This window comes from Podarcis liolepis (genome assembly GCF_965112155.1).
Source record: "Podarcis liolepis genome assembly, chromosome: 3".
NCBI classification, from domain to species: Eukaryota; Metazoa; Chordata; class Lepidosauria; order Squamata; family Lacertidae; genus Podarcis; species Podarcis liolepis.
Genome location: NC_139557.1, coordinates 125,058,757 through 125,083,778, shown reverse-complemented (window position 1 = coordinate 125,083,778; position 25,022 = coordinate 125,058,757). Strand labels below are relative to the sequence as shown.

The 25,022-nt window shown below is 53.7% G+C and overlaps 1 protein-coding gene across 2 annotated transcripts in view; it reads right to left on the bottom strand.

The window, feature by feature from the left end:
* Positions 1 to 25,022, bottom strand: part of CAD (carbamoyl-phosphate synthetase 2, aspartate transcarbamylase, and dihydroorotase) — a 43,884-nt gene extending 18,862 nt beyond the window's left edge. The window contains exons 1-22 of one of the 2 annotated variants that reach the window (XM_083493975.1): positions 24,812 to 25,022; positions 23,254 to 23,393; positions 21,466 to 21,595; positions 19,883 to 20,025; positions 18,753 to 18,894; positions 18,435 to 18,606; positions 17,513 to 17,698; positions 17,165 to 17,277; positions 16,034 to 16,176; positions 14,716 to 14,847; positions 13,233 to 13,466; positions 11,711 to 11,932; positions 10,403 to 10,591; positions 10,113 to 10,237; positions 9,636 to 9,769; positions 7,999 to 8,111; positions 7,625 to 7,878; positions 6,031 to 6,277; positions 4,341 to 4,439; positions 3,213 to 3,437; positions 1,802 to 1,984; positions 890 to 1,108 (exon numbers count right to left, since the gene is read on the bottom strand). In XM_083493975.1, coding sequence (XP_083350101.1) covers positions 890 to 1,108; positions 1,802 to 1,984; positions 3,213 to 3,437; positions 4,341 to 4,439; positions 6,031 to 6,277; positions 7,625 to 7,878; positions 7,999 to 8,111; positions 9,636 to 9,769; positions 10,113 to 10,237; positions 10,403 to 10,591; positions 11,711 to 11,932; positions 13,233 to 13,466; positions 14,716 to 14,847; positions 16,034 to 16,176; positions 17,165 to 17,277; positions 17,513 to 17,698; positions 18,435 to 18,606; positions 18,753 to 18,894; positions 19,883 to 20,025; positions 21,466 to 21,595; positions 23,254 to 23,393; positions 24,812 to 24,896 — 3,630 coding nt within the window. In that variant the 5' untranslated portion in view covers positions 24,897 to 25,022. Of the gene's footprint in view, positions 1 to 889; positions 1,109 to 1,801; positions 1,985 to 3,212; positions 3,438 to 4,340; positions 4,440 to 6,030; positions 6,278 to 7,624; positions 8,112 to 9,635; positions 9,770 to 10,112; positions 10,238 to 10,402; positions 10,592 to 11,710; positions 11,933 to 13,232; positions 13,467 to 14,715; positions 14,848 to 16,033; positions 16,177 to 17,164; positions 17,278 to 17,512; positions 17,699 to 18,434; positions 18,607 to 18,752; positions 18,895 to 19,882; positions 20,026 to 21,465; positions 21,596 to 23,253; positions 23,394 to 24,811 lie in introns of both variants that reach the window. The other variant, XM_083493974.1, reaches the window with a different exon arrangement.

The following is a 25,022-nucleotide window of genomic DNA, read 5'->3' as shown; positions in this document are numbered from 1 at the left end:
TGTAGGAGAAAATTGAACTTGATAGGGCTTAATCTAACTGACTTTGAAAATTCTGACCCCAAAGATACTTAGGAAATTATCAGGAAGAATCTTACAGAAAAAAGTGTTTTCTCCACTCTCGAGGTTGCAAAGCACAGAACCTGCTCTCCTCTCTATTTAAATCTCCCTTTGTGTAGATTTTCAAAAGGGAAGATTCATGAATTGTGCAGGCTGTTTATGTTAGCCAGATTTAATATGTTTCCCTCGATGAGAGTGAGAGGAAGATATTTAGCTCTCCCAGAATCAGAGCATCTCTGCAAATGTAGTAAACAGGAACCTGATACTTTGGAGCGTATTTTCTTTTCTTGTGATTTTGGCATTTATGCCAGAAGACAATTATTAAAGGCCTTACAACTCAATTGGCTGAATTCTACGCTACCAACGGTTCAGGACCTGCTTTCGGACAGGAATGATCAAATTACTTTAATAGTGGCTGATTTTTGGAGTGCTGTCCATGTAGAAAGACTGGGCCATTATAAAGAGATTTAGTAGCTCTTAAATGATCGGTGATGTGGTAGGGTTGTATTGTATTATTTATGCAAATTGATTTCCTCTGGAGTTAAAAGATCTGACTGGGACAAACCTTTTTACGCTGAGCTTGTATGTTGCACAATTTGTATACGGTGTCTGTTTGATCATGTGTGGTTTGCTGTGCCTAATGAAGGATATTTGATTTGATTTGGTGTCTGGTTGAAAGGGCGCAAGTTACATGTGCATCAGATGTGATCATGTTGCAATAGAAAACCTGGCAAAGCAAACCTGCCAGAGACCCCCACAGTCTGATAGGGGGGCCCCAATGGTGGACAAAGGGGTCTGTCACCACCACCCCCCGCTCCCCTGCCCCCTTCACCTTGGCGATGAGCTGGAGGTTGAAGGGCCCCGTGACCTGAAGCTCCTGCCCGATGGCATGCACAATGGCCTTGATGCGCTCCAGCGTCTTGGGCGTGATGTCCTGTGGGGGCGTCACCAGGGTGGCGTCCCCAGAATGCACCCCGGCGTTCTCTACGTGCTCAGAGATGGCGATGGCCACCACCTGCCCGTCGCAGGCCACGGCGTCCACGTCAATCTCCTGTGGCAAGGGGGGAGAGCGAGAGATGAGTGAAGCATGTGTTCACTCCGCCCCCAACAGACACCCCCCCCCCGATTCATGCTCTCCTGGGGGGGGGGACAGGTGCGCCTCTGAGCTTCATCGGGCACTCAAAAGCACTAATCCTGCCCCCTGCTCCCCTCAGGCCAACAGCCACCTTTGTGGCAGTGAAAGGCAGGTGAGCACCCACTGCCCCACTTGGAGGGCTCACCCCCAGATCACAAAAACCACACCCCAGCTCTGAATCAGGAAGGGGTAGAGATGGGAAGACCTGGGGGGAAGATGGAAAAATTGGGAAAACCCAGCCCCCCGCCCCACAATTTTCCCCATCTCTAGGAAGGGGAGAGTAGCCTCTGTTTTTGCGTTAGGAAGGCTGTCTGCCGGATCAGACCATTGGCCCACCCAGTCCAGGATCCTGTTCTCACAGTGGCTGACCAGACAGACGGCCACTAGCAGGATCCGAGCACCAGAACCTCCTCTCCCCTCCTGCGGCTTCTGGCGAGTGGAATTCAGAAGCATTTACTGCCTCCAACTTTGGAAGATCAGAGCCATCGAGGGGCCTCTCTTCTCCTGCCTGAATTGGCCTGATCCTCTTTTGAGGTCGCGGGCCACCCCTGCCCGGTCCGGTGGCAGGGAGTTCCAGAGTCTAACCCCCCTTTCCCTCTGCCCCCGCACCTTGGCCTCCTGGATGAACTTGGAGATGACGACCGGCTGCTCCTTGGAGACGGCCACGGCGTTGCAGAGGAACCGCTCCAGGTCGCTGTCCGAGTAGGCCACGTTCATGGCCGCCCCGCTGAGGACGTAGGAGGGCCGCACCACGCAGGGGTAGCCCACCTTGCAGCAGAACTGCTTGGCCGACTGCGGAGGGGAGGAGGAAACAGTCAGCGGGCGCCACTTGGGTTTTCAGGGAGAAAAGATCCAGGGCTCCCTCTGGCCTGGGACTCCGGGGTCCATCCATTCTGGACTCTGCCCTGAACAAGGGCAGCGAAGGACCCACGGCCCCAAGGGGGAGCATCTGGCATCAATTTCCAGACCCAATTCAAAGTGCTGGTCTTGACTTATAAAGCCTTAAACAGCTCAGGACCGCAATTCCTCAAGGACCGCCTCTCTCCCTATGAACCTCCCCGGACCCTGAGATCATCTTCTGAGGCCCCTCTTCATGTCCCTCCTCCTTGAGAGGTCCGGAGGGTGGCAGCACAGGAACGGGGCCTTCTCTGCAGTGGCCCCTGTCTGTGGGATGCTCTCCCCAGGGAAGTTTGCCTGGTGCCTTCATTACACACCTTCAGGCACCAGGCAAAAACGTTCCTTTTTAACCAGGCCTTTGGGTGGTCTGATCGGCATTCTACGCCCTTTTAAAATGTGACCCTTTTCTGTGGGGGTTGTTTTTATTTTGATTATGTATGTTGTGACTTTTTTCTGTGAACCGCCCTGTGACCTCTGGGCATAGGGCGGTATATAAACTCAGTAAATAATAAGATCAGAAGAGACGGGCTGGATCAGGCCAGTGGCCGCGAGAATAGCATCATGAATTTAAAACAGCCATGACCATAAAGTGGGTCCGAAAAGGCACAGGTCAGGGGGGCAAAAAGGAGGGAGACCCACAGAGAAGGTAGTCTCTCCCTGGGCCCCCCCAGAGGGCGGAGGATCTACCAGGAAGGGCCCCCTGCACCCACGGGGCCTGCAGAGAAGCAGGTGGCCTTCAAGGAATTTGGGTCCAATTAGGGCCCAAATAATAATAATTTATTTTATTTATACCCCGCCCTCCCTGGCCAGAGCCGGACTCAGGGCAGTTAACACCAGTAAAATTACAGTAAAAACATAATGGGGGGGGAACCAATTTAAAATACAGGTTAAAATGCAATGACTCCTTGGGGTCCCTTTCCAACTGAGTTGGGCCTTGAAAACTGGCAACCCACCCCCTTCTCACAGTGGCCACCCGGATGCCCAACCCAGGGAGCCCGCAAGCAGGATTCGAACCCTCTCCCCCACCCCTCTTGGTTGCCTGGAGACAAGAGAGAGGTCCGCCCGCCCCCTGGCCAGCGAGGGGCAGAGCAGGCTGACCGCTGGGCCCACGGACAGAGCTCACCTCGGTGTCGGAGAGCTCCTTCCAGAGGGGCTGGCTGATGCTGATGGTGTCCAGCAGGCGGGAGAACTTGAAGCGGTTCTCGGCCGAGTCGATGGCCTCCGGGGACGTCCCCAGGATGCGGCACTGCTGCCGGTGCAGCGCCATGGCAATGTTGTTGGGCAGCTGGCCCCCCATGGACAGGATGACACCCTCGGGGTTCTCCAGCTCGTAGATGTCCATCACCACCTGGTTGGGGGGCGGAGGAAGGAGTGGCCGAGTGAGGATCCCAAGGGGGGCAGGATCAGGCCCGTCAGGCACAGCGGCTCGAGGTTTCCCTTCCTCCTGCTGCTGCACCAAGGAGACCCTCCTGCAAAGCCCAACTGCGGTTCCAGCTGCAGAGAAGGGGCCCCTTTCACCCACTTGGGGGTCCTTTACACAGCCGTCACCAGAAATCATTTTGGGGAGAATCATTATGAGGTTTTATTCCATTGTTTTGCAGGTTTAATAGCACACTCCCACGGGAGGCCTTGCTGCACCCCGTCAGTAACAACTCAAATGTTTCAGGGTAGCAGCACAGAAGCTTTGGAACTCCCTGCCTATTGAGACCACTGCACTCTTTTCGGAACCTGCTAAAAAACATTCCCGCTTAAACAAGCCTGCCGGGAGAGTGGATGTGAGTTTCCACTTGTTTCAGTCTATTGTGGCTGCAATTTTCTGTATGCTTTGAATGATGGCCTGCAACCCAGTGATACTTTTATTGCTCTATCTTTCCTTTTTTTGTCAACTGCTTTGAGGTCTGTCCCCTGCCCCTATGAACAAGGAGCATATAGACTTTGTGAAATAAATAAATAAATAAATAAATAATAATAATAATAATAATAATTTATTACTTGTACCCCGCCCATCTAGGTTTCCCCAGCCACTCTGGGCGGCTTCCAACAAAGACCAAAAATACACTAAAATGTCACACATTAAAACTTCCTTGAACAGGGCTGCCTTAAGATGTCTTCTGAATGTCAGGTAGTTGTTTATGTAAATAAAGGATGGTTGAGGAGTAGCGTTAACTAAATGAGGAGAAGCCCTACAAGACAGATGAGACTTGTTAGAGGCCCCGATCCCCTGGCATAACCACCCACGGACGGGACCCACCTCGAAGGACATCTCGTCGAAGTAGAGCCGGTCACACATGTCATAGTCGGTGCTGACCGTCTCCGGGTTGTAGTTGACCATGATGGTTTTGTAACCCATCTGCGGAGGAGAGAAGGAAGGCGTGGCGTCGAGCTCATTCTCCCGGAACTCAGCCTGAATATTAGTTGTGGGTCCGGCCCCCTGTCCTGCCACACCCCCCAGGGTCTGGGAGCTTGCTGCCTCAAGCACCCGAAGGGAGTGCTTCTCAAACCTGGGTCCCTAGCTGTTGTTGGGACTACAATTCCCATCATCCCTGACCACTGGTGCTGCTGGCTAGTTCAGGGTGATGGGAGTTGTAGTCCATTGACAGCTGGGGCTCCAGATGAGAAACACGGCCCCAAACCATCAATGGCCTGAGGGCCGGACAGAAGGGCCTCCCTAGCGCCAGTGCCACCCACAGCCTTAAGCCCAGAGACAGCCAGTGTGATGCTCACAATGGGGACAAGGGACAGGACAGGGCCTTCTCAGTGGTGGCTCCCCATTTATGGAACACCCTCCAGACTGAGATATAACATCCTCCCCATCGGCTGCATTTAGGAGAAATTTAGGTGAAAACATATCGGATATGGATGCCACTCAGAGTTCAGCCCCAGTGTTGATGTTTTATAATAGATGCATGGTTTTATTTATGAAAGGGATGAAGGGATGTCGAACAGAAAAGGGAGCCAGTTTGTTTTCTTCCGCTCCAAAGGCTTCAAGTTACACAAAAGGTATTCAGACTAAACATCAGGAAGAACTTTCTGAAGGCAAGTGTTGCTTGACTGTGGAACGGTCTTGTAGGGGTGCAAATATCCAGAGTGTGGGGGTCAGGTGGGATTGCTATGAGGAATTATGAAATATGGAACAAGCCATTGTGTCAGCAATGAAAGCATTGCCTTCACTGGGTTTGAGTCCTTGACAGTGGTTTCTGATCGAATCCCACAAGCCTCTGCACCTTTGCCATTTGCTTTCTCTACGCCTGACAGGCACATATAAGCATTCTGAAACACAGGCCAGTTGCTTCATCAGGCATCCTCAGTACATAAAGATAGAAGGTAGCTTTGATGTAGTTTGTGAATCTTTAGGTGGATCTTAAGGGCCAGGAAGAGAGTTCACAAGGAGATGGTAAATACTGCCATCCTGTCTCTCCTGTTTATGACCTCTGGGGTTTCCTAAAAGCATTCCTCCTGGCTTCCTCTTTTATTTACTCTGAACTACGTATGCATGCTCAAATTAGCTCTTTGTAGTTTAAACTTTAACTTTGTCCCCACGTGGTTTTTTTTAAAATGCTCAGAGGAAGTCTGACTGGTTCTTACGAACACTGTGTAAAAAGTTCTTTTGTGAATAAAACGACCTGGGCCGAGGGGTGGACGGATTATTATTATTGGAACCTCCTCCCAGAGTCTTGCTGGTCAAGCCTTGTGTGTATTCTATTAATCAGAGTCCAATCCTTCCTTGCTTTGGGAACGCTACACGGTCTCCCTGGGGTATCTCCTTCCTTGGAGGTTTTTAGGCAGAGGCTAGATGGCCCTCTGCCAGGGATGCTTTAGCTGTGATTCCTGCCTTGCAGGGGGTTGGACTAGATGTCCCTTGGGGGTCCCTTTCAACCCTACAATTCTGTGAAATACAAAGGCCAGATGGGGCAGGAGGGAGATGTGGGGAAGAGGCTCACCTTGCGCAGTTCCTGGATGCACCCCACTGCGCACCAGTCGAACTCCACGCTGCTGCCGATGCGGTAGACGCCGGAGCCGATGACCATGACGTGGGGCTCGCGGAAGGCCAGGTCGTGCTCCGTCCCGTTGTAGCTCAGGTAGAGGTAGTTGGTCTGGGCCGGCCACTCGGCTGCCACCGTGTCAATCTGCTTGACCACCGGCAGAATCTTCAGGTCGTGGCGCATCTTGCGGACGGCCAGCTCCGTGCTGGGAGAGGAAAAGTTCTCTTGTAATGCCTGAGCCAGGGGCTTCTGCTCAAGGTCTGCCAGCTCTGACTGGCAGCACCGGTCGGCCGGGATTTTGAAAAGGGGCCTTCCCTCCCCTTGCCAGGAGATGCTGCCAGCCATGGCGCCTGGGATCAAACAGCTCACCTTCATAAAGTTTTTCCATCTGTTGAGTCAGAATCTCCTTTCTTGTCACTCAAAGCCATGGGTTCAAGTCCTACCCTCCAGAGCAGGAGAAAACAAGCTTGCTCCCTCTTCCATGGGGCAGCCCTTCCAATATTGCCAGATGGCTCTAGTGTCTCATACCTGAGGGGCTGCCCCATGGAAGAGGGAGCAAGTTTGTTTTCTGCTGCTTCAGAGAGAAGGACCTGAATTCCGAGCACAATTCAAAGTGTTGGTGCTGACCTTGAAAGCCCTAAACGGCCTCGGTCCTGTATACCTGAAGGAGCATCTCCACCCCCATCGTTCTGCCCGGACACTGGGGTCTAGCACTGACGGCCTTCTGGTGGTTCCCTCATTGCGAGAAGCAAAGCTACAGGGAACCAGGCAGAGGGCCTTCTTGGTGGTGGCACCTGCCCTGTGGAACGCCCTCCCATCAGATGTCAAAGAGAACAACAACTACCAGACTTTTAGAAGACATCTGAAGGCAGCCCTGTTTAGGGAAGCTTTTAATGTTTGACAGACTATTGTATTTTAATACTTTGTTAGAAGCTGCCCAGAGTGGCTGGGGAAACCCAGCCAGATGGGCAGGGTATAAATATATTATTATTATTATTATTATTATTATTACCAACAGAGCCAAGTTACAAGAAAGGAGATTCCGACTAAACATTAGAAGAACACTTCTGATGGGAAGAGCTGCTTGGCAGTGGAACCGATGGCGTTGGAAGGGGGCAAACTCTCCTTCGCTGAAGGTTTTCGAACAGCAGTGGGACTGCCATTTGTCAGGGATTCTTGAGCTGCCATTGCTGCATTGCAGGGGGCTGGACTAGATAGCCCTTGGGGGTCCCTAAAAACCCATCTTTTGGCCTAGCTCAGCCATGGCCAACCTGGCGCCCTCTAGGTGGCTTGGATGACAACTCCCATGAGCCGCAGCATCTTTCCCTGAGATTTCGGCATTGTAGCGGGTTGGGCTGGATGACCCTTGGGTGTCCCTTCTATGATTCCATTGTCCCGGGTCAGCTGAAAGAAGTGCCAAACATGCTGGCACCCTGGCACTCAGGCCTGCAGTGATGCCCTCCCTGCCTCCCTCCCTCCCTTGCCCTTCCCCACAGGGGAAGAGGGGGCTGCCGCTCCTGGCTGGATTGGGGGGGGGCAGACCTCCCGGTACCTGAGCACAGCTTGCGCCACCTGCTTGTCTGAGAAGCCGAGCTGCTTGGCCAGCTTGAGGACGGCGGGGGGCATGGAGCCCGGCTCGGCCTGGCGGTAGGACTCCAGGCACAGGGCGTGGTCCGTGATGTTCTTCATCTTGTGCAGGAACCAGCGGTCAATCTTGGTCAGCTCGTAGAGGCGCTCGATGGAGTAGCCGGCCCGCAGGGCGGCCGCCAGGACAAAGATGCGCTTGTCGGTGGGGGTCTCCAGCTCCTGCGGGTCGGGAGAAGGGAGGGGGCAGGCAGAGAGGGTTAGGGCTCTGGGCCCGGTGGGGCAGGCACAGTCTGGCCAGGAGGGCAGCCGGACCCTCTCCAGCCACCCGGACCCCCTTACCATGTCTGAGGCAGGCTTCACAGTGTGGTCAAAGCCCACGCAGTTCTCATCCACCATGCGCAGAGCCTTCTGGAAAGCCTCTTCAAAGCTGCGCCCAATCGCCATCACCTCGCCTGCCGGGGGGGGGGGGCAGGAAAGAAAGGGGGGGGCAAGATGCAAGTTATCAAATGATCCGGAAGGGAGCCTGTTCCCCAAAGCGGGTGAGGCAGGTGCGAAACTGTAGTGATCAGATGGGATTACTATGAGGAATTATAAAGTATGCATCAAGCCACTGTGCCAGCAATAAAAGCATTGCCTTGACTGGGTTTGAGTCCTTGACAATAATTTCTGATCGAATCCCAAAAGCCTCTGCCATTTGCGTTCTCTACACCTGACAGGCACATATAAGCATTCTAAATACGCAGGCCAGTTGCTTCACCAGGCATCCTCAGTACGTAAAGATAGTAGGCTACTCTGATGTAGTTGTGAATCTTTAGGTGGATCTTAAGAGGAAGAGAGTTCACAAGGGGTCTCTATAGTATAGTGTATTTTAAAATGGGGTTTTAGGGTTTTTAGGGGTTTTGGAATGTTTTATGTAGTTTTTATGTAGTTTTATGTAGTTTTTATGTAATTTTATGTAGTTTTTATGTAGTTTTTCTATTTCATTGTTCTGCATGGAACAATGACAATAAAGATATCATAATCGTAATCGTAAATACTCTTTCCTTGCCATCCTTCCGTCCTCTCCTATTTATGACCTCCGGGGTTTCCTAAAAGCATTCCTCTTCGCTTCCTCTTTCATTTCCTCTGAATTGCATATGCATGCTCAAGTAGGAAATTAGCTCTTTGTACTTTTAACTTTGTCCCCACGTGGGGGTTTTTGAAATGCTCAGAGGAAATCTGTGTAAAAAGTTCTTTTGTGAATAAAACGACCTGGGCCAAGGGGTAGAGAGGAATTATTATTATGCGCACTCCTCCCAGAGTCTTGCTGGGTCAAGTCTCATGTGTATTTTATTAATCAGGATCCAATCCTTCCTTGCTTTGGGAACACTACTCTAAACCAAGGAAGTGAGCAAGATCCAAGGGAGAAGATGGGAGGGGGGTGCGGAAGGGGCAACAGAGTTGGCGACAGGAAGCAGTTCAGACTTTGAGGCTGAAGCAGAGGGGGGGGGGGTCAAGAGGCTGCTGACCAATCGTGGGAGTCTCCCTCCCCACTGGTCTCGTGCAGGATCACTAGGAGGGCAGAACAGAGGCCAGAGGGGCCCAGGTGCAGTTTTGAGTCTGCTGGGGAAACACCTGAGAGAGGAGCCTTCGGAGGGTGGAAGGCTCAGTCCTGGAAGCTGCTCTCTAGGGGCAAGACCTGCTGGAAGTTGTCTCCTTGAATAAAGAGTTAACTTTGCTGACAAGAGACTCTGCTGCCTGGCGCTGAACTGCATCTGACTCCAGTCCCGACTCCAGGTCTGTGCTAGTCCAGGGCTCATGCTCTTAACTTACAGTTCTAGACCCGCGAAAGGGAAAAGGAGGGGGCAGCGTCACGGAATCAGGAAGCCTGCAAGTGCCAGGACCAAATCCTGACTCTTTAGCATCTCAGAAGCAGCAGGTGCAAAGCGAAGGAGCCCAGCCGGGTCTCCCAGGGACACCCCCCCCCCCCCGCTCACCCACACTCTTCATGGAGCTGCCAATCTTGGTGCTGACGCGCAGAAACTTGCTGAGGTCCCAGCGCGGGATCTTGACCACGCAGTAATCCAGGCTGGGCTCAAAGCAGGCGGTGGTGGAGTTGGTGACAGAGTTCCTGGGGCAGAGAAGCGTACAGTTGGAAGGGACCCCAACCAACCGCCTGCAAGGCAGGACTCGAACCCACGACCCCGTTTGTGGAAAGCTCTCCCCAGGGAGCCTTGCCTGGCACCGTCTTTGGTGCCAAGCGAGGGCAAGACGGCAAGGACAGCTAAAGCCCAGGCGTGAGCAAGACACAATCCAGCCGCTTCTGTGTTTCAAGGGAAGCTTCTTGCAAGGAAAGCAAATTTTGATCCACAAGATGCTCAAGCAGTGAAGGACCCTCGGATCCCGTGAGCAGCAAGCCCCCCACCCCAGCCGGGATTGGGCAGAGCATTGCCCCAGCCCAGGGCGAGCATTACCTGAGGACAGGCAGAGGGATGCCCAATGCCAGCTTGGCAGCCACATACGCCAAGGGGTAGCCGGTGGCCTTGCTGGCCAGCGCTGAGCTTCGCGACAGCCGGGCATTCACCTCGATGATGTAGTACTGCGGGTGGGGGGCAAAAGAGAAGGTTGCGGCAGCAGACCCAGCCCCCAAAAGGGGCAAGGGGGTCTGAGCAGGCTCAGCCGGGGGCCAGAGAGGGCAGAAGCCGCCATGCGCTGCTCAGCCACAGGGCAGCCACCCCGCCCCACCCCACCTGCTGGGTCTCACCTGCTCAGATTCAGGGTTCAGGGCATACTGGATGTTGCACTCGCCCACGATGCCCAGGTGGCGCACCACCTTGATGGCCGTGGTGCGCAGGAGGTTGTACTCGCGGTCGTTGAGCGTCTGGCTGGGGGCCACCACAATGGACTCCCCCGTGTGGATGCCCAGGGGGTCCAGGTTCTCCATGTTGCACACCTGGATGGGGGGGGAGAGCAGGTGAGGCAGGTAGGAAGAGGGGGGCCCTTCTGGGGCACAAACATGCCCCTCCCACCACACAAGCTGTTCCGGCAGTGGGTGACATCGAATAAGGTCTATCTAGAGCTGGCAGATGAAGACTCGGAAATTTCTTTGTTTCTTAACTTTATTTCTCTCTCTTTTAATCCTTCCATCTCTTTTTATCCATTTCTTTTTTCTCTTTCTTTTCTTTCCCATTGGATCTGTTTTTATTGTACCTAGATACAGTGGTAGCTTGGTTCTAGAACGCAATCAATTCTGCAAGTCCATTCGACTTCCAAAACGTTCGAAAACCAAGGCACGGCTTCCAATTGACACAGGAGTCCTGGAAACAATAGCTGACAGCTGCACTGGGCGTTTGGCTTTTGAAAAACGTTCAAAAACCAGAACACTTAATTCCGGGTTTTCAGTGTTCGGGAGCCAATTTGTTCATCAACTAAGCAGAACGAGAACCAGGGCTCCGCTGTAAATGTTTTAGTCTGGGCAAAAAAGAGAAATGATAATAATCTTTGTATCTGTATTTTACTGTATTTTAATATTTGGTTGGAAGCCGCCCAGAGTGGCTGGGGAAGCCCAGCCAGATAAGTGGGGTATAAATAAGTAAATTATTTATTATTATTATTATTATTGTTATTATTATTATTATTATTATTATTATTATTATTATTATTATTATCATCTCTCTTTATAAATGCTAAAGAAATTTTCTCAAAGAAAGAGGAGGAGGGGAAATCTCCTTCAAAGGAAGCTTTTAAGTAGAGATCATAGAATTGTAGAATCGTGTTGGAAGGGACCTCCAGGGGTCATCTAGTCCAACCCCTGCAATGCAGAAGTCTCAGTGCCAGGCGGTCCCCCCAACCTCTGCTTAAAAACCTCCAAGGACACAGAGCCCACAACCTTTTAGGGATCTCTCTTGGGGATCCTTTAGCTGTGATTTCCTTTCACTTCTAGGAACCATTAGAGACTTGCCCAGACCTGCTTCCAGACAGAGATCCAACAGGTGAGGACCAACCGGGTCCTGCGAGCGCCAGCCCTGCCTCCTCGTACCCAACGACCACCCCACCCCACCCCGCCGCTTACCGTGACGCAGTTGTCGTAGGCGTCCCGCACCACCTCGTACTCGATCTCCTTCCAGCCCTTGAGGGACTTGTCCACCAGCACTTGGGAGGTGTGGGCAAAGGCCTGGCTCACCAGCGCCGTCAGCTCCTCTCGCCCGTTGGCAAAGCCGGAGCCCAGGCCGCCCAGCGCGTAGGCAGAGCGCACCAGCACCGGGTAGCCCAGCCTCTCAGCCGCCGCCTGCGCCTGGGGGGGGAGGAAGCAGTGAGGGGCCCGGCCTCCTCCAGGAGGGCCCCAAGGGTGCCCAGCGAAGGGCACCTCCAGCCAGTGCCCAGGAAGCCGCTGTGGGCTCCCTGCAGTGCCCCCAGACCCAGCATTTTAATAGGTAAAATCACATTGTGCAGTGGAAGGAATACGTCAGCCAGTCCTTACAGACACAAGTTCTCGGAGTCCATTCACACTGCGAACGGACTGAGGTAGAATCCTGACAAGACAGAAGTACTGTTTTGGGGGGACAGAATGCAGGCGGGTGTGGGGGATTCCCTGGTCCTGAATGGGGTAACTGTGCCCCTGAAGGACGAGGTGTGCAGCCTGGGAGTCATTCTGGACTCACAGCTGTCCATGGAGGCGCAGGTCAATTCTGTGTCCAGGGCAGCTGTTTACCAGCTCCATCTGGTACGCAGGATGAGACCCTCCCTGCCCGCAGACTGTCTCGCCAGAGTGGTGCATGCTCTGGTTATCTCCCACTTGGACTACTGCAATGCACTCTATGTGGGGCTACCTTTGAAGGTGACTCGGAAACTACAACTAATCCAGAATGCGGCACCTAGACTGGTGACTGGGAGCGGCTGCAGAGACCACATAACACCGGTCAGAAAGACCTACATTGGCTCCCAGTACGTTTCCGAGCACAATTGAAAGTGTTGGTGCTGACCTTTAAAGCCCTAAACAGCCTCGGTCCAGCACAGAGGGCCTTCTGGCGGTTCCCTCGCTGTTAGAAGCCAAGTTATACAGGGAACCAAGCAGAGGGCCTTTTCGGTGGTGGTGCCCGCCCTGCGGAACTCCCTCCCACCAGATGTCAAATAAATAAACAACTACCTGACATTTAGAAAACATCTGTTCAGGGAAGTTTTAAATGTGTGACATTTTGATGTATTTTTAATCTTTGTTGGAAGCCACCCAGAGTGGCTGGGGAAACCCAGCCAGATGGACGGGGGGGTACAAACAAATAAATAAATAAATAAATAAATAAATAAATAAATAATAATAATAATAATAATAATAATAATAATTATCATTATCATCTGGGGGCAGTGTGTGTGTTTAGGGGGGATGGACACCTCTGCCCCTTTGTAGCCACTCAGATATAGCAGCCTCCCCGCCCCCTGATTTTCAAAGCCCCCCTTGACAAAGAGAAGCCAGCAGGCCTCTTCCAGACCTTCTTCCCACAGGAACAAGCCCCCCACCCGCCTTGGGGACACCCCCCCCCGCAAAGGAAAGGCCAGCCTTGAGCCTGAAGGTGGTCACCCTGCGCGAGCCCCCTCACCTGTTCGAGGGAGCAGGCGGCCTCGCTGGGCGCCACGTGCTCCCCGATCTCCTCCATCTTCTCCACAAAGACCTTGCGGTCCTCCGTCATCTCGATGGAGGTCACCGGAGTGCCCAGGACGCGGACGTGGTAGCGCTCCAGGACCCCTGCCTTGGTCAGCTCCACGCCGCAGTTCAGGGCCGTCTGCCCCCCAAAGGTCAGCAGGATCCCATCGGGGCGCTCGTTCTTGATGACCTGGGGGCAGGGGAAGGAGGTGTCGGGGACTGGCGGGACTCCAGTGGGAAGGGGGCTGGAGCCTCACCTGGGCGAGGGGGGCAGAGGTTTGTGGGGAACTGTGCTGGCCAGGAAGCGAGAGTTGGAGGCAGGAGAAGATTCAGAGCTGGGGGAAGAGGCGGGCCAGGCAAGCAAAGGATCAGGTCCTTCCTCCTGCAGAACCAGGAGGGGACTGAAAAGGGAGGAGCAGAGGAGGTTGCCACACGGGCGCAGTCTCCTAACGCAACACATCTCTCCAAAGCTCTAGGGGCCACCCAGGCACTGCTGAAGTCCCTGCTACGTGAAATACTTTTCTCCCTCCCTCTCTCGTAACCGTATGACTCTGGGGCACCCAAGGAAGATCAGAAGGTTCAGGACAGAAACCGATGAAAGAAGAATGGCAGGCGAAATTAATGGACTACGCAGAATGGGATAAAATGACAGGAAGGATTCGAAACCTGCAGGAGCAGAGATTCACAGAAGATTGGTAGAAATATACAAATTATTTGAAGAGCAACTGTAATCAACAATTACACTAGTAGGACTACAAGAAGTTTTGTAAAGAGGAATATATGAAATATTGCAAAGAAGAGAAAGAAGAGAAATAAGTGAATGAAAGATAAGATATTGAAATTGTTTAATGTGTTTTAAATTGTTTTTGTTTTTGTTGTTTTGTTAGTTTAATGTGTTAGTGTTATGTAGTGTTTTTGTACTGTATCGTATTGTTCTTCTTTTTGTAGTGTTTAAATTGTTGGAAAAGTAATAAATATTTTTAAAAAAAGAAGAGAAAGAAGAGAGATACTGGTTATGATATTTATGTAATAGTAAAAGTAAGAAATGTAAATTAAGTGAAAAGAATGGAAAACAATGTGATTGATGGAAGTAAAAAAAATTGTATAAGATATAAAAGTATGTTTAATAATTGTGGACAACGATATGTTAAAAAACAAATATATATATACCAGAAGGTTCTGGACAGAGAGAAGAAAGCCCTTCTTCATGCAGCGCAGAGTTAGACTGAGGAACTCGCTGCCACCAGAGGCAGTGAGGTCCACCAATCTGGACAGATTTAGAAGAGGATGGCACAAATTCTTGGAGCAGAGGGGTAGCAGCGGCCACGACTTGCTGCCTCCAGATGACTCAGTAGACCAGTTGCAGCTGGTTGGGCTAGATGCCCTTTGCGTGTCCCTCTGAATTCTACCATTCCACGGGGGGGGGGAGCTCAGCTCACCTGAGCCACGTAGTCGGGGGTGATGGGCAGGAAGTAGACTTTGTCCGCCAGGCCTTTCGAGGTCTGCACAGTGGCAATGTTGGGGTTGATCAGCACCGTCTGAATGCTCTCCTCCTTCAGGGCCTTGATGGCCTGGCAGGGAGGGAGGGAGGAAGAAGAAGGAACTGGGTCAGTCCTGTGTGTGTGTGTGTCGTCCGGCCCTCCCCACCCCCACCCACCCGCCTCGCCAACAAGGACGCCAGTCAAGGGAACGACCTCGAATTTGCAACCACAACGTTCACAATCTGAAGCAACGCACTTGCACAGGGCGGCCGTTCTATTGTGGGAAAGCAGTTTGCAAGGCTTCGCGTGGCCTTGGCTGATAGGGAGAGATTAGCCCCTCCAGAAGATGCTGGGGGGGGTCTCAGTCGCACCCACACTCTGACAGGCCCCACATGCTCCCAGCACCCCGACCTCCCTCCCGTCACCCCCCAAAAGCCCCAAGCCCTCTCCCCCCAACCTAGGAACTTTAAAGTCTAGATCTGCTGCATATATTTCTGCGAGGTCAGGGACCTTCTGCACGGCTTGTGTCTGTGGTTGTGTCTTTTAGTAAAGAGAGTGCAGGAGTCTGAGTCATCCGGGAGGGGAGCATGTGTGTGTTGATTTACTAGGGTTTAGCATATTTTCTGGCTGCTATCTTGTTTATTATTTTAGAGATTATAAATGCCACATTGATTTGTTAAGCATAAACATGACTTCTGCGGTCACTGTGATGTCTAGCTTGTTTTTTGAGTTGCAGGTTTCCCAAGAGTGTTCTACAGATTGCAATTGCTGATTTGCTAATTATATGATTTTTGTTGTCCCTGTGATGATCTGAAATCTTAACCGCACACGGCTAAATTGCGAAATATTTATTCTGCTGTTGATTTGCTTGTTTATGATAAATTTTAGTTCTTTATTGGTGCTGTTGACATGTTTCTGTCATTTCTGAACATTGCTTTTCTGTGTTTTTATTACTTTTCTCCCAGCTCATTAAACTACAAATATAAATTCATGTTGTAATTTTGCTTGTTTATGATACAATTGTTTATTGATGTTGTTTACATGATTTTCTGATTTTTGTACACTGCTTTTCTCTTACTATTTTCATTACTTTGCTCCTCACTGCGGAGTGAAGGGTAGCCTGCAAATAGTGTAAACAGGGTAAAATAAAAGTACATTATTGCTACTTATTGTTTTGTAAGCTGCTTTGGGATGCGTCTCAATAGGGGGCAAAGTGGCCTAGAAATACCATCCATCAAATGAAATCGATCGTCCTCCCCTCTCTCCCTCCACTCACCTGGGAGCCAGAGTAGTCAAATTCGCCCGCCTGCCCTATGGAGAGCCCTCCTGAGCCCAGGATGAGCACCTTGTGGGGGCGGGCAGTGCTGCTGGAGGGGGGCGCTTTGGCAAAGCAGAGGCGCTGCTGCAGGAGCTCACGAACTGAGGTTGGGGGGGGAGAGAAAGAAAAAGGGGGCAGTTAACTCAGTGGTCCAGCCCCACACGAGGCACCTGCGATACCTCAACCTGGACAGGGCAGAGACTGGGGCAGGCCCCACCAGCACGCAAGGCGGAAAATAATAATAATCATCATACAGATAAAGGTAAAGTTTTAGGGAAGTTTTTAATATTTAACACTATATTGTTTTTGATACTTGATTGGGAGCCTCCCAGAGTGGCTGGGGAAACTCAGCCAGATGGGTGGGGTATAAATAATAAATTATTATTATTATTATTATTATTATTATTATTATTATTATTATTATTATTATTATTATAAAGGGACCCCTGACCATTAGGTCCAGTCGTGGCCGACTCTGGGGTTGCAGCGCTCATCTCGCTTTACTGGCCGAGGGAGCCGGCGTACAGCTTCCAGGTCATGTGGCCAGCATGACTGAGCCGCTTCTGGCGAACCAGAGCAGCGCACGGAAACACCGTTTACCTTCCCGCCGGAGCGGTACCTATTGATCTACTTGCACTTTGACATGCTTTCGAACTGCTAGGTTGGCAGGAGCAGAGACCGAGCAACGGGAGCTCACCCCATCACGGGGATTCAAACCGCCAACCTTCCAATCACCAATCTTCCAAGCACAGTGGTTTAACCCACAGCACCACACGCGTCCCTAATAATAATCATAATAAATTTTATTTATACCCTCCCCTCCCCAGCCAAGACTGGGATCAGGGCAGCTAACACCAGGTATAAAAACAATTGATTGAAATACAACTTAAAAAATAAGATTAAAATACAACTTTAAAACGCAGCCTCATTTCTGTAGAAATTCAAATCAAAAACTTTTTGGGGGATGAAAACGTCTTCACCAAGGCTAACTATCCAGACTGGTCCGACGTGGACCAGAAAAAAGCCAGGGAAGTCCCCAAATAGGAGCCCCTCAGGGACCAGACCTGCCCCCCCCCCCAGAAGAGGCACCTGTCTCCGGGCTCTGCGCTCCCTCCGCCTGGCCTCGCGCCGTCTCCAGGAAGATGTCGAAGAGACACTCAAGGTCTGTCGGTCCAGCGTTGTGCTCCGGGTGAAACTGCACACTGAAGGGGGGGGGAGAAAAGGCTTTGGGGGTCAGGAGCCCCAGGGGTGTGGGGAGACCCTGCCAGCGCACAGAATCCCGGAACTGGAGAGTCGGAGGGGAACCCAAAAGTCATCTGGCCCAACCCCCAGCATGCGCTCTGCCATGCACCGTACTCCCCACTCCGAAGGGGGCAGGAGGGAGGGAAGACACCCCAGCCTCCCCCCTGGAAACCCCCCCCCCCCACCGTCTCTCACCTGAAGAAAGGCTTGGAGTCGTGGACAAGGCCCTCGTTGGAGAGGTCGTTGGCGTTGCTAAAGAGGGGGGACCAGCCGGCCGGCAGGCTAGCCGAGTCGACCGCAAAGCCGTGGTTCTGGGAGGTGATGAAGCAGCGCTGGGAGCCCTCGTGGAGACACGGCTGGTTGTGCCCGCGGTTTCCGTACCTGCCCAGGTGGGGAGAGGAGGGCAGTCAGGCCTGGCCAGAGGGAGGAGCCAAAGGACTTTTCTGTGCCCAGCGCGAACTTGCCATGGAGAGACAGGAGTGGCCAGAGGTGGCCTCCGCTGTCCTTAAGGGCCCTGCAGCTGGATCCGGCCCGTGGCCCATCCAGTCCAGCCTCCTGTTCTCCCAGGGGCCAGCCAGATGCCCATTATGGGAAACCAGCAAGCAGGATCCGGGCACCAGAAACGGGGATTGGGAAGCACCAACTGCGGAGGGAAAGCAGAGCCAACTTGGCTAGGAGCCATCCATGAATGCGTCAACTCCTGGTGCTAATAATAATATATTACTTGTACCCTGCCCATCAAAAGGGGTTGCCCCAGTCACTCTCAGCAGCTTCCAACACAATATAATAAACACAGTGGAACACTGGGTGTTAAAAAGTCCTAATTCTCTTTTAAAGCCATCCTGCAGATCCCTAAGTGTGCTAATGTCGGTTGGCATCGGTCGCTGTGATGTTTGGGCAGAAGAAAGCTTTTGAAGCTCCCGAACGAAAGACCAGGAGGGAGAGAACATGCCAGTCGGGGATGTGTCTCTGCCAGGGTCCTACTCGAGTGTAAGCTGAACTCCTGACAGGCCCTCACTGCCTCCTGGGGGAGGGAGTTCCACACGTTAACCGTAAGCTGCAAAAAAAGGGGGGGCTTTCGCGTAACTGCCCTGACTCTCCCCCCACAGACACCTACTTCATCTTGTAGGTCTTGGCCCCGATGGCCAACGCCAGCAGCTGGTGGCCCAGGCAGATCCCAAAAACGGGCTTCGGGGTTGGCAGCTCCAGGACGCGGCGCAGGTTGGCAACCGTCACTTGGCAGAGCTGGGGGTCTCCAGGGCCGTTGCTGACAAACAGACCGTCGAACTCTGGAAGGAGAATCCAGAAATGGGGCAAGCTGGGACCCTTCCCCAAGCGAGGGGAGACCCTCAGCAGCCTCCCCTCCCTGTGTCCGTCCAGCGCCCAGGAAGGCTCCTGCCAGCAGCCTCCACCTGGCCCTGGCCGCCCCTCTCACCTGCGCTGTCCAGGGGGTGGTCCCAGGGCACCACTCTCACGGCTGCGCCACGGCTGCAGAGGCACCGGATCTGGTTGTACTTGAGGCCACAGTCGACGGCCGTGATCCTGACGGATCCCCCGGGGTTGAAGAGGCGGGGAGCCTAGTCAGTCGGGGGAGGCAGGGAGGAAGAGTGACGCTGATGGCCAGCAAGGGAGCCTCTCAGGGTGGGCAGGGGGCGCTCAGTCGCCAGGCTGCTCTCCCATGATGGCCCTGTGCTCCCGGCCACCCTCTCCTTAAGAACGTAAGGAGAGCCTGCTGGATGAGGGCAGTGAAATCGAACCCAGCACCCTGTCCTCCCAGGGCCTCTTTTGCAAAACCCATAAGCAGGATTCAGGCGCAAGAGCCCTCTGTCCTCCAGGGGGTTCCAGGAAAGGGCATTCAGAAGCGTTGCTGCCAGGAGCAAGGCAGCAAGAAATCGCATGGTGTCAGTGAAGTGAGCTCTTTATTCAAGGAAACAAGGTCTGCTCAGGAGGCCAGGCCTAGTGAGCGCAGCAACTCTTCCTGCTGCATCTTGCCCACACGAGGCTGATATTTGCCCAAGTCTCCTCCTCTCCCAGGTTCTTCCCAAGCAATCTGAGACTTTGTTGGCGTGCCTGACTCTGCCCCTCCCTCTCCATGCCTCTTCTGGTTCTGGAAGGGAGTTTGTCACAGGAGGGGGGGACCCATCTCTGCCTCTTGGTCTCCCTCCTCTCCTGCATCAGCTTCTGCCTCCGATTCTGGACTGCTCTCTGGCACAGACTCTCCCCGCTCGCCAAGTCCTGTTACCCCTTCTGCTACCGACACCTTCTCTTCCCAGGCTTCTCCCTCTGACCACTCACCACCGCCCACCACCCCTCTCTGGGCTCTGAGCCTTCTTTCTGTGGGGGTCCCTCGCTGCTTCCTCCCACCCTTCTTCTACGTCCAAGCAGCCCACGAAACCTCCAGCCGTGGAGACTGGAGCACAGCCTGCTCTGCTGCTAAGCCCCCAATGCCAAGGGCCGCATGCAGACCCAGAAGCAAACTCTGCCATGCACAAAAGCAGACCCCCTCATGGGCAGCCAAGCCACCTCCAGGTCCGACCACCCAAGCTCCCCTCTTGCCCCCCCTACCTGGAGGGAGACCTCCTTCACCAGGTGCCTCTTGTTGGGGTCCTCAAAGGGCAGGTGCGTGTTGGGGACACCATCGGGCACCAGCCTGCCCAGCAAGCTGCCCTTCTCCCGGATCCTCTTGGTCAGGGCGCGAGTGTCCACTCCTGCAAGCACAAGGGGCCAGTCAGCGCAGGACAGGCTCATCCGCCCCCTCACAGCCCCTGCCAGGCTCAGCGGGAGAACCAAGGCAGCCCCACAGAGCGGCCCCTGGGCAGACACACAGCCATGTTCGGCCACCGAGGGGCAGAGAACAGCTCATCGCACTTCTGTGGGGGCAAATTCTCCCTGCCACCTGACGGAATTATAGAAGGGACCCCAGGGGTCATCCAGTCCAGCCCCCGCAGTGCAGGAAGCACAACAAAAGCGCTCTTGGCGGATCACGTGGCCACCTGAGCTCTGCTTAAAAACCTCTAGCAAAGGAGAGTCTGCCATCTGGCAAGGGCGTCTGGGACGCTGCCCAACAGCTCTTAGGTGCAGAAAATTATTCCTAGAGTTTAGCCAGAATCTTCTTTCTTGCCATTTCCATCTGTTGCTTTGTGCCCCACTGACTGGAGCATCAGAAAACAAGCTTGGGACGCCTTTCAGATACATGAAGGGGGCTCATATGTCCCTTTTCAGTGCCCCCCCCTTTCCAAAGGACCTCTCCCTCCCCATGAGGATGCCGTCTTTGTTTTGTTCCCCCCGGCTCCTCCTGGGTTCACTAAATCCAATCTCAGCTGACATTTTGCATCGTGCAGAGAGATGGTCTTTTCCAGCAGCAGGAAAAGTGGGGGCGAGAGGGAAGGGGGCCAAAGGGGGCCTGAGGAATCCACAATGGACAGGGTGCTTTGGAGAACAAGCTCTTTTATCCCCCTGTAAGATTTGGAATGAGAGGCCCCCGTCTGCTCACAAATGTGGCGGAAACACCTGAGTATTTGTCACAAGGATTCCTGGGGGGTGTCTATAATCCCCCCACCATTTCTGCATTTTCCACCTAAGTGTTTTCCCCCACAGGACTCTTGGCGGTGAAATAAAAAAATTAAGGTCTTATAAGATAAGATAAATGAGATAAATGTTCATAAATGTACCAAGCAAATACGTACATAAATATATAAACCACACGTCTGAAACCCCACAGAAAAAGTCCTGAAACCATTTTGTCCCTCCCAAATTGACCTCAAATATTTATCTGCAAGGTCGAAGGAAAATGGAAAAGCCTCCCCATTGCCGTTTCATTCACAAATCCTGTCTTAAGGGTATGTCTGTGTATGAATAGGGTGAGCCTGTGACCTGGCTCAGGAACTAAAAGCATTTATCATTACAAAAAACGAACTAGGCTCCCCAGGTAATTCAATCAAGTGACCATTAACAGGTAACCTGCCAGACAGGAGATAAACAACACACTCAGATTTCCCTTTCTGTGATGTATCTGTGGGGTGGTCTTGAGCCACACCCCTTCTGTGATGTGTAGGTATGATGTGTCTGGGGGTGCAGCTGAGGGAGGGCACCAACAGGCGCAGCCCTCTGGCCCCTCGCCAGCCCCTCCTGCTGGGCCCTGGGCTTACCTTCCAGGCCAGGAATGCCCTTTTCCTGCAGCCAGCGGTCCAGCGAGGTGGTGGCGCTCCAGTGGCTGGGGTTTCGGGAACACTCGCCGACGATGAGGGCTGCGACGTGGATGGAGCTGGACTCAAACCACTAGGAGGAGGAGGAGGAAGGGGAGAGGGAATCAGGGCCAGCATCCCACCTCCACCGTCTTAAGGAGTATCAGAAGCGCCTGCTGGGTCCGTCCAGGGGGGCCCATCTAGTCCAGCAGCCTGTTTCCCCAGGGGCCACCCAGGTGTCCTTAGTGGGAAGCCAGCCAGCAGGATCTTAGCACAAGAGCAACTCTCCTGTGGTTTCTGGGAGCACGGCTGCCTCCAGCTGTGGAGAGGGACCATCGCCATCTTGGCCAGCAGCCAGAGAGCCCACCATGAATTTGTCTCATCCTCTTTCAATGCCTTGGCGGCCACCATTGCCTCTGCAGTTTACCCGTATTTTTCGCTCTATAACACGCACCCGACCATAACACGCACATAGTTTTTAGAGGAAAACCGGTAGGCATGCGACCCATAGGCATTCCCTCCATAACACGCACAGACATTTCCCCTTACTTTCTAGGAGGAAAAAAGTGAGTGTTGTGGTGCCAAAAATACGGTAACTACATTATTATTATTAGAATTTATATACATGCCCTATACCTGGGGGTTTCGTGGTGGATCACAGAATAAAACCACAAAATACATAAACAAAACACAAACACCCCAATAACACCCCCAGAGAAAAGAGCCACATTTTAAAAGGGCAGAGGATGCCAGTCAGATCAATCAAAGGTTAAAAAGGAACATTTTTGCCTGGCACCTGAAGGTGTATAATGAAGGCACCAGGCGGACTTCCCCGGGGAGAGCATCCCACAGCCACTGCAGAGAAGGCCCCGCTCTCATGTTGCCACCTTCCAGGCCTCTTGCAGAGGAGGCACACGAAGGAGGACCTCAGAGGATGATCTCAGGATACAGGTTCATATGGGGAGAGGCTGTGCTCAAAATATTGTGGTCCTGAGCCATTTAAGGCTTTATAGATCAAAACCAGCACTTAGAATTGGGTCTGGAAACTAATTGGCAGCCAGTGCAGTTGGACCAGGATTGGTGCAATATGTTCAAACCGTCTTGCTCCGGTGAGCAACCTGGCCGCTGAATTCTGCACCAGCTGAAGTTTCCGAACCGTCTTCAGAGGCAGCCCAACGTGTAAAGCATTGCAGTAATCTAACCTTGAGGATGCCAGAGCATAGAGAACAGGAGTCAGGCTCTCTCTGTCCAGATAGGGGCTTAAGAACTGGGCCACCAGCCGAAGCTGATGGAAGGCACTCTGGGCCACGTGTTGCGTGAAGGACATTGCAGTGCATGTTGAGGATGCGTCCTTCCCCACTTGATGCGCGAGGGGGGCTGGGAGAGTGGGATACGCCCCACAGAGAGGCCCACCTGGGACCCACAGCATTATATTTGCAGAAGCAGGGAATTACCATTTCAGTCCTGCAAGATTGTTTCTTAGCTCCCTGCATGAACCCTGTTGATCCGATCAAGGTTTTTTTAAACAAATTTAATTTACGACTTCTCTAAATACAAGCACAGGCCGGATTCCAGAGGACTAATGCTTGGCCTTTCTGACAGCGACAAGAACCCTCAAGGACCAGCTTATTCCCAGGACCGGATGTGAAACGTGGCTGTTTCATTTATATTGGCCTCTGCTGAGAAGCCGCTCATTGATCGAGATGACAAGCCACGTGAAGCAGAACCAGGAATCTCTGCCCGGCTACTCACCCGGCTGAGCCCATACGGACCCTCCTCGTCCGGCGGGACCCCATAATTCCCGACCAGGGGGTACGTCAGCACCAAGATCTGCGATTTGTAGGAGGGGTCCGTCAGCGCTTCGAGGTAGCCCACCATGCCGGTCTGGAAGACTGCGGAGAGGGAAGCCAGAGGAGGCCTGGTCAGCACTGCAAGGCCCTGGCCAAAGGGTCAGTCCTCCTGCCCCGATCCGTGGGGGGGGTGGCTGGCCACACCCCCAGGCACCTGGCCAAAGCCACTTCAGGGGGCTGGAGGGTCATTGGGGGGAATTGAGACAGATGCCGCTGCGCCATCAATGGGGAAACCCAACCAGATGGGCAGGGTACAAATAATAAATTATTATTATTATCATTATTATTGCCTGACCCCCCCCCAGGGTGTTTCAGAGGAAGCAGAGACAGAGCAACCCTGGACCTAGACCACCCTGCCCCCCTTCCCGTGTTCTCTGGGGCCGCGCTGATCTCGGTCTTGCCAATCCCGACGCCACCACATCCCTTCTCAGGTGACGATAATTAGAAGTGCGCCAGAAGCCGCTCAGGTATCAGGTGCTGCTTCCCTGCAGGAGGGAAGGGGGGCAGGAAGGGGGGACACAGCGGCCCCAGTGCCCACTTCTGGGACACCCCCCCCCGGGCTAATTGAGAGGGCAGCGGAGGAGGGGGCTGCCTGGCCTGGACCTCAAAGGGGGCGTCACACGCAGACACTCATCCATTTGTTGGCATTTTGGAAGTTTCCCGACTCGTTTTAGGCGCCTCAAGTCCAGATCGTAGAATTGCAAACTTGGGGAGCTGGAAGGGACCCTCAGGGGTCATCTAGCCCAGCGCAGAGCCCGGCCTCCGCTTAGAGCGGCACATTAGTCTCACTCTTTTGGGGGGGGGTCTTATTTTGTTTTCATGCCCTGTCATTTCACTATTATTATGGGCTGGAGCCCAAAAAACTGGCATTAGCCAGAGGTCTCTGTGGGGCCCTGAAAGGGCTCCCCCCCCCTTTCTCCAGGATTGTTTCTGCAACACAAAGCAAAGTGGCAGAAGCCTGAAGGGGGGCGTGAGAGGAGACCCCCCCAGCCAGGCTTGCTTCCTCTGGGGTGTCCCAGGAGCCCCCAGCCCCCTCGGCGGGGAACAGAGAAAGGGCCCGATCCAGATGCCAAGGGTGGGCCCGGCTTTGCCTTGGAGCCCCATTGCAGCCCAGCAGGCCTGGCCCCAGGCGAGACACCCCCCCCCACGGGCACGGAGCCCCCCCCCGCCACCCTCCCCGGAGCCCCGGAAAGGCACTCTGGACGCGCTCAGAGGCGCTCTCCGTCGGCTGCGGCGGGCGGCCGGCCTGGGCGCGCCTCGGGGCTGCCGGACCCCGGATCTATGGGGGGGACCCCCGATCGCCCCCCCAAGCCGGAGTAGAAGGGGAAGCCCCTCGCCCACGTGGAGGGAGCAGGCTCCGTCTGGGGGGGCGGGGCAGGCCCGGACCCGGAGGAGGACAGGGAGGGGGAGGGGGATCCCGCCTTTGTGCCCCCCCCCTGGACCCCCCCCAAAAGACTCACCCACTTCCCCGGCGGCGGCGACCTTGGGGGCTCCGAAGGGGCGCCCGCGCACCAGCGTGCCATCTTCCAGCACCAGGCTGCCCATCGCGGCGCCCGGCACGTGGGCGAGGAGGCGGCGGCGGCGAGCGGGGCCGAGCGGGGAGCGGGAGCGCGCGGCGCCGGAGGGAGGGAGGCGGGCCGGATCGGGGCCGGAGGGCGAGGAAGGAGCGGC